General features: G+C 42.2%; 1 protein-coding gene across 1 annotated transcript; it reads right to left on the minus strand.

Annotated features, from left to right (window-relative positions):
• Positions 1-1,967: 1,967 nt before the first annotated feature.
• On the minus strand, positions 1,968-10,216 carry LOC139471379 (uncharacterized). Its single transcript, XM_071253726.1, has 4 exons — positions 10,087-10,216; positions 8,418-8,567; positions 4,158-4,334; positions 1,968-2,137 (listed from the first exon to the last, which is right to left on the minus strand). Exons 1-4 carry the CDS (start codon positions 10,202-10,204, stop codon positions 1,989-1,991), a joined length of 594 nt encoding a protein of 197 aa, XP_071109827.1. The 5' UTR covers positions 10,205-10,216; the 3' UTR covers positions 1,968-1,988.
• Positions 10,217-10,776: the final 560 nt, after the last annotated feature.

Below are 10,776 nucleotides of genomic sequence, written 5' to 3' on the forward strand. Positions count from 1 at the left end.
TTACTTTAACTCGGGTCACTTGGTGAGAACTAGCTGTGGATAAGGACAATATATTTTCGTGGTGTTTTGTTCACGAGGAACCAACAATCCCAACACAAATATCGATATTGAAACTGTATACGTTGAAGTATAAAAAAAAACCCAAAACATAATAAATGATGAAATCGTACTTCATAAGAAAAGAAATATAGCGAAATTGACAGCCCTATCTAACTAATAAATTAGTCCTTAGATTCCAACATTCTCCTGATTGTGCAGGTGTAATTTGTCTAATGTTGCACCATTATTAATCGCGCACTAACCTTAACAAATGTTAATGAATTACTAAAAATAATGACACCACTTCATATGAGTCGGCTTCTCGTAGGGCTGGGACGGGTAACTCGGGTACTCGGGTCGGGTGGGTACTGAGTAGGACCCGGGTACCCACAGGACTACCCGGAACCGTGGTTAGTCACGTGATTATATTGTTTAATGGCACAAAAATATCTAGAACGCTATGGTGACACTATAAGTGACAAATGATCACATTTCTTTCCCACCATGCACACATTCCTTCTGACTTTATGTGTTTGTTTAAAGATAAAACTTCAGTCAACTTCAGTGTATGCATGACCAGATCATTTCATACCTGTATCTAAATACATTTTGACAGGAGTACGGTCAAACGTTTCCCAATCGGACATTTTGTACCTATCTCTTGAAGACCTACAGCGGGTACCCCGGTAGGGTCGGGTAATAGGGGGTTAGGTACCCGGGTAGTAAATTTGGACTCGTCCCAGCCCTAGTCTCTCCTGTTACAGATCCAGTTGTGACGCACCACTTCAAACTTTATTTCCCCCACATTCCCGATAGGGGAGTCGGCGGATCAGAGAACCAAGAACCGTAATAAAAAACTAAGATGCTAAAAGCAAAGTAAATGTTAAGCAGGAACGGTGGATTTTACTTGCGCTTCTTTGAATTCATCCATCCATCCATCCATCCATACTCTATACTCCATACATACAACAATACATACATACATACATACATACATACATTTCTTTTATCGTTTTTTGTTTGTTTGTTCTATAACGCTGCACGTAAGGTCATAGGGATTAGTTTGTTTGTTTGTTAGTTGTTTAACGCCGCTCTCAGCAATATTCCAGCTATATGACGGCGGTCTATAAATAATCGTGTCTGGACCAGACAATCCAGTGATTGAGATCATGAGCATCGACCCAGGCAATTGGGATACGATGACATGTATGAACTCCAATCAATCATAATCCTTTTTTTTATAATACTGGCTTCACCCTTTTGTTAGGAGGACACATGTCACCTTTTTGACCTTTTAAGATACGGTCGGACATGCGCACATCGCTTCTTGTGGCTTGACTAGCGTTTCTCGGAACCACTCAGACCCCCTCGGGTTAATCCGTCAGCACTGGAGTGGTGCCATTTCATATCTTCACTGTTATATGGGTACCGCCATGTCTAGATGCATAAAAATTATCCATCTTATTCAAAGTCAGACAGAAGTAACCGATGCCAGAAATCACCAAAACATAAAATGATTGAAAAAGATTCTTATTATGCATTATCGAAAGATACACAGTCCTCTTCAGCGTCTGTTACAATTCTGATGTTGTCGCCCTATTTCCCAGGACCTGTAATTTTAAAACACACGGCAATTACAAAATGTATGCAGTAGAAAACGCTTTAGTACTTGGTATTGTTAAACACATTATCCCTTGGTAGCCCAGTGATATTAGGCGCCGTAACGCGCTGTGCAGGGTTGCGCCCCTTTGCAGTGTCAGGATTCGTGGGTCGTGGTTCTGGATCCAAGATTCACAATGATTATGATCCATGTTGGTTTTGGAATATCAGACGCCACGACTCTATTTTTTAAAAGGATATTGTATAAATGAAAACGAAAAATATCAATAGTTTATTTTTCTTCTTTATATATTGGCCTGTGAAAACCTGTGTACAATTAGAAACAACGTCTAATTGTGTCCCTTACACGGCCCAATCCAGGCTCGAACACAGCATCGCTGGGAAGGCAGGTTACAGTCTGTTGTGTCCGGCACACCGTATCCCTGGCAACCCATCTTGATGCTCTGGCACGACCCACAGACAGAGGCACACGTTTTCTCTGCCGACAGAACATTTTTATGGTATATAAGCATTTCTAGCTATAACGATCCGTGAATATCCGGGGTAGAATAGGTCGTCAGCAACCCATGCTTGCCCTAAAAGGCGACTTTGCTTGTCGTAAGAGGCGACTAACGGGATCGGGTGGTCAGGCTCGCTGACTTGGTTGATGCATGTCATCGATCCCAAATGCGTGGATCGATGCTCATGATGTCAATCACTGGATTGTGTGGTCCAGACTCAATTATTTACAGACCGCCGTCATATAGCTGTAATATTGCTGAGTGCGGCGTTAAACAACAAACCAACCAATTCTAGCATTTCTAGCTGTAACACAGACACCTATGGAAGCCTAGGAGGGACACTGTCGCGTTGCCGCCCTTATAAATAATAATTATAATTAAAATAACAAGATAACATAATGTATTTGAAGATTTGCGGATGTTACTAGGTGTTCGATAATTGTCCGCACTCTTTTCTTCGCGTACTCATACAACTGTGAGACATAGATGAGTGAGTGAGTTTGGTTTTACGCCGCTCTTAGCAATATTCCAGCAATATCACGGCGGGGGACACCACAAATGGGCTTCACACATTGTACCCATGTCGGGATTCGAACCCGGGTCTTCGGCGTGACGAGCTAACGCTTTAACCACTAGGCTACCCGACCGCCCGAGACATAGATGACGTCAGTCTGGAATACCATTACGTCATAAAAAATGACAACGACAACTGTTGGCAGTATGCAAGGAAAATTAGAACTGAATAGAGGAGTTTATTTAAAAGACTTAGCTTTAATCAAACGCATGGATCAGGTATTATTGTCACCATGCTAGGTGCGGCGTTGTTTTCAAATTTGAGAAAAGTCTAGAAGATGTCCGGGTGTCTAAACCCATTTAGCAAATTGCAGGACAATAAATAGAGAATCTCACCTTCGTGTCTTTTGATATCAAATATATCAACACGAGTTGATAAAAGTGGAAAAATTCCGAGGCTTGCCATCCAACATCATTCTTTCAACTTTTTCAATTTGTAGACATTAATTAGCAGTGTCTTCAGAGTAAAATGAACTGCAAACAGCTTCAGTAGCAGAGCCATTAGTGATGTCATTTGATTGTGACGTCATGGTAACCAGTGACATCACAATGGTCTGCAAAGCATTGTGATGTAATGTCATTGCAGCGATATCTACAGTGTAGATATCGCTTGATCTCTTCCAAGCGATATCTCCTGTGGGAGCCAGTTTTGGATGATAAACATGTATTTATTTACGTAAAACTGGCTTTCACAGGTGATATCACTTTGGTGAGATTCAGCTATACCTCCAAGAAGATATCACTACAATAAAATCACATCACAATGCTTTGCAGGCAATTGTGACGTCATCGGTTACTATGACGTCACAATCAAATGACATCACTAATGCCCCTTGCCACTGAAGCTGTACTAGGGTCACGAATATTTTTTTTATCATACATTAGATATGATTATATACAAAATAAAAAATTCTTGAAAACTAGGAGACTGCTGTTGGAAGCGAAAAATACACACACGCTGTTCAACTAACAAAAATGGCGCTTTGCGAAACGAACAATCTCGATTGACGAGTTAAATGAGAAATTTACAGCTTATAACGAAAACATTTTCGAGAGAATAACAAACGGCAAGAAGCAATGTTAACTCAATAAATGACAATCTGTTATCATTTTGCCTTGTCAATGGGGACCCAACGTAAAAATGATGTCTACAGTTTGCGTACGGGCTAGGCGATAAAGGAAGACAATTGAAGGGGAGGTAACTCGTGTATGCCAAAAGTTCCCTCAAAGTATTATGTTCACTGCTGTGAATTATCAAGTGTTATGTTCACTGCAGTGAAATATCAAGTGTTATGTTCACTGCATTAAAAATATCACTTTTCTCAACTTCAGAAAACTCAGTCTTTCACACTGAAGTAAATAATACATCGGATTGCACTGGAGTGATATTCTCTATTGTGAAATGTTCACGACGAGGAAACATACCTTTTGTGGTGGTCGTTTTTGGTTGTGGAGTGGTCGGTTCTGGCCCCGGCTCGCAACACCACTCGTTGGCTGCACATCCGGGGATGCCATACTCCAGCGGACCATCACATTGGACGCCGGACCAAATAGGGCCCTTGCACGTGCCTCCCTTATCTTGACATGTCGACTGCGCAGGCGCTACAACGACATCGTCGGTAATATTTGTCAATAGTTATTATTATATATGAAACTGTTAAAACAGCGGTTGTGTGAATTTGAAACCTCTGATTACCCAATCTACGATGAATTTGAAAGATTTCTGATTCTGGATTCTAGAATGATTTTTGTTTTGTTTTGTTGGTTTTTTAACGCCACACTCAGCAATATTCCAGCTATATGACGGCGGTCTGTAAATAATCGAATCTGGACCACACAATCCAGTGATTGACACCATGAGCATCGATCCACGCAATTTGGATCGATGACATGTATCAACCAGGTCAGCGAGCCTGACCACCCGATCCCGTTTGTCGCCTTTTAAGACAAGCATAGTCACCTTTCACGGATTCTAGAATGAATTTGAAAAATACTTGATTCTGATTGGATGAATCAGAGGTTTGTAATCCCCCTCTTATTGGAACAGCTGATTTCACAGCCGCTCTGATATTTATAGGGAAGTACTTGGTACATCTTTCTCAAGTATTTTCGGTAATCATCTTAAAACAAGGACATTAGTTGCGGTTACAACAATTTCTCAAAGCATGTGCAGCGTCAAATAAGGGGCAGAAAACACGATTAAAATGAGCAAACTATTTTGGACTGACGAGATGTTGGAAGAATTAATCAGTTTGGTTCAATAACGAGAAGTCATTCTCGTCACCAAATATGCCTTTGCCTATCCCGACTCCGTCTTTTCAACATGGCAATACACAAAATACATACGACAACAGCAAAACATTCTTCGTCAGAAGCATCCATCTTGGCTAGATAATTCCCGCCAAAACTTTGACGGCCTGTCAAAAACTTTGATGTGTGTAAACAGGCCAACTTGGACCAAGAAAACTTTTTTTCTCTTGGTCAAGTTTTTTTATCTAAGTTTTTGATACGGGGGACAACAGGGAAAACTTAACATTTGGAGCTTTTCTATAAATCCGACCTGATACGTCATATCTTTGCGTCACATTATGCAACATGACGTCATAAGAGTGACGTGCGGTGTAGATTCTGAATTTTTCGTAGCTCGCTTTTTATCTGCAGGGGTGATCGCGTCATGCTTCCATATAAAGTTGTTGTTCTATACTCTTTCAATGCCTGTCGTATACAAGATGAAAGTACATTGGTGTGAAAACAGGAACTGGATATGTACAACAATATACTTTGTTTAAGGCTACTATGGATGTTTCCGTAATTCAGAGTGAGGTTGGATAGCCTAGTGGTTAAAGCGTTCGCTCGTCACGCCGAAAACCCGGGTTCGATTCCCGACATGGGTGCAATGTGTGAAGCCCATTTCTGGTGTCCCCCGCCGTGATAGTAGTGGAATATTGCTAAAAGCGGCGTAAAACCATACTCTATCACTCACTCCTTAATTCAGATCGACAACCCACTCAGAATATTAGACTCGACCATGAGCTTCACGCAATATTATCGCTCACACTCCAGCGCAGTGATATCTTAGTATTATACCACTGCCGCAGGTTAAGTGGCACGCGGATTGACTTGTCTTTTGTTAGTAAATAAACACGCTTATTCTGAAATCAGAACATACTGGCCTTTATATGCAAGCCTTTCAGTGTGCTTTACATATTGTTTTGCATAATTATATAGAAATACTACTACAACTGCGACAGCGAGGTGCATGACAATATATCTTTACACATCAAAGTGACTTATCGCTAGCTCTCTGTAGGGCTTCGATGACAGCACTTGGAGCCGTACAACCAATGTACTTGAAGAATAATTACGCCAATGGAAAGAGTTCTTCACATGTTAGGATATATAATCCATGAAAGTTAACCATTCTATGACAGGTGTTGATCAAAATGTGTAGATTTGTCAACAATGAAACAGATGTTTGTTTTTTTGTTTGTTTGTAGCCTGGCCCAGACTCGATTATTTACAAACCGCCGTCATATAGCTGGAATATTGCTGAGTGCGGCGTTAAACAAAAAACTAACAAAATAACCACTGATGGCGCTACGATCGAGCCCAGACTGTCCAGCCGAGTTCGGCAAGGGTGGAAACTGGACTTTTACAGTCAGTTAATGCCCTTGCCTCGGGAAGATGTCCAATATGTAAAGTTACATTTATTTAGGACATAGTAGTATTGGGCAAATATTTCCCATTGTTTCTGGTCGCAGGCAGAATAAACACTAAGAACGACGCAGTATGTTATTAATATTCTGAAGAAGTCAGTGACACCGCTATTCATTCACTACATGTCTGGGACGTCCTGCTGGTAGGGAGGCAAACATGGGGGTCAATGCAGGCTACGCCCATGTGACACCACGTCACGAGCACCTTGGCGCTCAGAAGATTATCTGTAAGTAAGCTGGTCTGAAGTACTATCAAACAGTCTACAATTCCCTGTGTAAATAGTGGGGAGATCTCTGATATGTGTGGAAGTTAGGATGTTGAGTGGGGAGTTGAAGGTTTCGTTGGGGGCGAGGGCGGGTGATGATTACCTCTATGTGGACATCATTTTAACAAAAAAAACAAAATAACAATAACAAAAAAACAAAAAAAAACACACAAACAAAACTCAATCGGAATGGAAATTTTATTTACTACGATACATGTGGCCCCATTGACCATCCTCATCTTCATTTCCCGGAAGGACCTATAATTATAAAGAAACAAGACTGATAGTGTTATGCAACACCAATGGACAATTTGCAAGCAATATGAGGATGTATTAATAAAGGTATCCCTGAGAGTCATTACATCACAGCACAGTGAATGAGTTTGGTTTAGCCGCACACAGACAGTTTTTCAGCCATTTCCAAGCACAGAAACATAATAGAGGAGGAAAGCCCTTAATTAGTGAGTGAGTTGGGTTTAACGCCGCTTTTAACAGTATTCCAGTTATATCGCGGCGTGTCAGCTTAATGTGGGAGGAAAGCCCGAAGTGATGCAGGTCTCAAACGTTTACCACTTCGGTGAAACCCACGAGCACGGGTGTGGTGCTGACAAACCTAGAAACATAGTTGGGGCGAACCGGGATTCGAACCCACAATCATAGGTTCCTGGCGTGCCCAAGGGCCGCAACTCTGTACAGCGAATCACGGCGCCTTAGACGACTGACCCCCCTCTCACCCCTTGATGAACGTCTTAGAGACGTTAACCCCGTGAAACCCATGAAAAGGGGCATGTTGCTGACAAACCAACCATTATAATATGGGTGAATCTTGGACTCGAACCCAAGAGCAGGGTATCCTGCTACGCCTAAGGGAGACAACTCCAGCGTGTTAAATGGGTGTTATCTTTGGAATTCTGTTTTGCAAGATAGATTTCATACATTACAGTGAGTGAGTGAGTCTGATTTTACGCCGCTTTTAGCAATATTCCAGCAATATCACGGCGGGGGTCACCAGAAATGGGCTTCACACATTGTAACCATGTCGGGAATCGAACCCGGGTCTTCGGCGTGACGAGCTAACGCTTTAACCACTAGGCTACCCGACCGCCCCTCATACATTACAAATTCCCAGAAATGAAGAGGTAATTAATTCTTACATGGACCCGCCCAGTACGGGACACAGCAGATTTCGTTGCAGTCGGTGGTGCCGGTGACCTTGAAACCAGTGCAGAGGGTCTGGCAGGTTCCACACGAGGCAGAACACGTTTTCCCTGACAATGGAACAGATATAAAAACTGAGGGGCCGACTACATCCAGACAAAAAAGTTCGCTGAAAATGCTTCATGTTTTATGCCGCTTTGAGCAATATCCAGCAATATCACGGCGGGGCGAGCTTAACAAATTGTATCCATGTTGGGAATCGAACCCGGGCCTTCGGCGTGACGAACGAACGCTTTAACCACTAGACTAACCCACCGCCCCAAGAAGCAGGGGAAGCACCAAACAGGTAGACAAAAATTGTCAAGTATCAGTTACACAGACATTTTATTTCGGCGTCTGTATCTCAGTATCACGATGCTAATTTGAAATGTGTTCCGTTTGAAAAACGATACAGAATACACTTGAAAAAAGCCCAGCTATTGAAACTGTATTGTAAGCAGCGATTGATTATTTTACAAGGTGTACAGAAATGTTTTCACTGTTACCTTGTGGGACGGTTTGCTTCGGAAGGCAGCATACAATGGTCCCACCACATCCGGCCATTGGAAACCTGGACTGGCCCTCACATTGGACGTTTGACCAGAGCGGACCTTTGCAGGTGCCCCCCAGGCTTTGACACGTGGTCTCGGCAAATGCTACAACGACAGTGACAGGTATACTACCCGTCGGCTAAAGCTGAGCATGGCTAAATTATACACTTCATATTTGAACTGTTGACATGAATAGCACTGCACTTTGTTGGGGTTAATCGTATGAGAAAATGAAAGAGAGAGAATTAGAGATTGATGAGAAGGAGTGAGTGAGTTGGGTTTAACGCCGCTTTTAACATTATTCCAGTTATATCATGGCGTGTCAGCTTAATGTGGGAGGAAAGCCCGAAGTGATGCAGGTCTCAGACGTTTACCACTTCGCTGAAACCCACTAGCACGGCTATGGTGCTGACAAACCTAGAAACATATTCGGGGCGAACCGGGATTCGAACGCACAATCATAGGTTTCTGGCGTGCCCAAGGGACGCAACTCTGTACAGCGAATCGCGGCGCCTTTGACGACTGGGCCAGATTAATGAGAGAGAACATGAGAGTTGAAGTGGGTGAGAGAGGAAAAGTGAATAAATATTGTTTCATGTCCTTGGCAATATTCAGCTTAAAGGAAATATGCGTATGCGAGCGTTTGCTTGCGCTTGTGTGTGTATTTTGGGGACATTTTGATCCCAACTGCAAATCATCCGTTGATCCTGCCACTATCTATAACCCTTCAGTATTTAGAACACACACATATGCAAGAACACATCGATCATGTTCACATTTTGAACGACCCATGAAGATCCGGGGAAGAATAGGTCTTCAGCAACCCATGCTTGCCGTAAAAGGCGACTATGCTTGTCGTAAAAGGCGACTAACGGGATCGGTTGGTCAGGCTCGCTGACTTGGTTCATACATGTCATCGATCCAAATTGCGTGGATCGATGCTAATGATATCAATCACTGGATTGTCTGTTCCAGACTCGATTATTTACAGACCGCCGTCATATAGCTGGAATATTGCTGAGTGCGGCGTTAAACAACAAACAAACAAACAAACATTTTGAACAAACGTGGACATAGTTTCCTTTCAATAAAATTCAACGTGTGTGTGTGTGTGTGTGTGTGTGTGTGTGTGTGTGTGTATTTGAACATTAGCATTTCAGGATTTCATATTTTAAATACCTTGACTACACCAGATCTACAGACAAAGAGCAACACGATGACAATAACATAATGCCCAAACTGTCCAACACAGTGTGAAGAAGTCAGCGATACAGGCACGTTATTAACACTATCAGAACTAAGTTGGGAGAGCAATTTGTTTGTTTGTTTGTTGTTAAACGCCACAATCAGCAATATTCCAGCTACAAGACGGCGGTCTGTAAATAATCGAGTCTGAACCATACAATCCAGTGATTGATGTCATGAGCATCGATCCAAGCAATTGGGATGTGATAACATGCATCAACCAAGTCAGCGAGTCTGACCACCCGAATTCGTTAGTTGCCTCTTAAGACAAGCATACTCGCCTTTTACGGCAAGCATGGGTTGCTGAAGACCTATTCTACCCCGGATCTTAACGGATCGTTGGGAGTACAACAAAATACATAGATGCATGCTTACTTACACGATTCTAAAGTCACCACCACAGAGACGAAAAAAAGTATGACGGGGAAGCAAGCCATGTTCCTGCTGTGACGAATCTCGTCAAAGATATGCCGTTCACTAGTGACGCCGGCATGCATTTATACCAAGCCTGATACGTCATGCTCGGACAAGCGATACAGAGGTCAACGCACGCTACACTCACATGATACCAAAGTCACGAGCACCTTGGCGCTCTGAATTTGTTTTGTAGATAAGCTGTTCTGAAGTACTATCAAACAGCCTACATTCCCGAGAGTAAATACAGGTGGTGGGGCATGCTAATATGTGTGTCATCGTGGGAGAGATAGCAGCCGTATGTCCACATCATTTTTTTACCAACTCGTGCCATTCCGGGACAAGGCCGATGGAAACTCGTGCACCTCTCGAAGGTTTCCAAATTGGCATATGAACACGAGAACCGATTCAAACAAGAACGACAACTTTTATTCTACTCAATTTTATACAAATTTCTATTTGGCAAGCAATTCAAAAATTTATTCTCAGCTGTTCATCTTCTATTTGCAAATTGTTAATTCTTACAAAAAGGAAATAAAATCAGATGAAGAAACTATACTCAACAACAAAAGTTCCTGTGACACCAATATTTTAGTGTATTTTTCAAACAAGTAAAGTTTGGTTTTTAATATTGTAGTACATGTATGGAATCAAG

This window comes from Haliotis cracherodii, unplaced genomic scaffold (assembly GCF_022045235.1).
Source record: "Haliotis cracherodii isolate W230 unplaced genomic scaffold, xgHalCrac1.p SCAF_22, whole genome shotgun sequence".
Taxonomy (NCBI): domain Eukaryota; kingdom Metazoa; phylum Mollusca; class Gastropoda; order Lepetellida; family Haliotidae; genus Haliotis; species Haliotis cracherodii.

Excerpts from the sequence above, each read along its gene's own strand:
- LOC139471379 (XM_071253726.1), bottom strand. The coding sequence starts at position 10,204 with ATGCATGCCGGCGTCACTAGTGAACGGCATATCTTTGACGAGATTCGT. Across the intron at positions 4,335-8,417 it reads GAAGCAAACCGTCCCACAAG|CGCCTGCGCAGTCGACATGT; the intron begins GTAACAGTGAAA and ends ATGTCGTTGTAG. Across the intron at positions 2,138-4,157 it reads AAAAACGACCACCACAAAAG|AGAAAACGTGTGCCTCTGTC; the intron begins GTATGTTTCCTC and ends TTCTGTCGGCAG.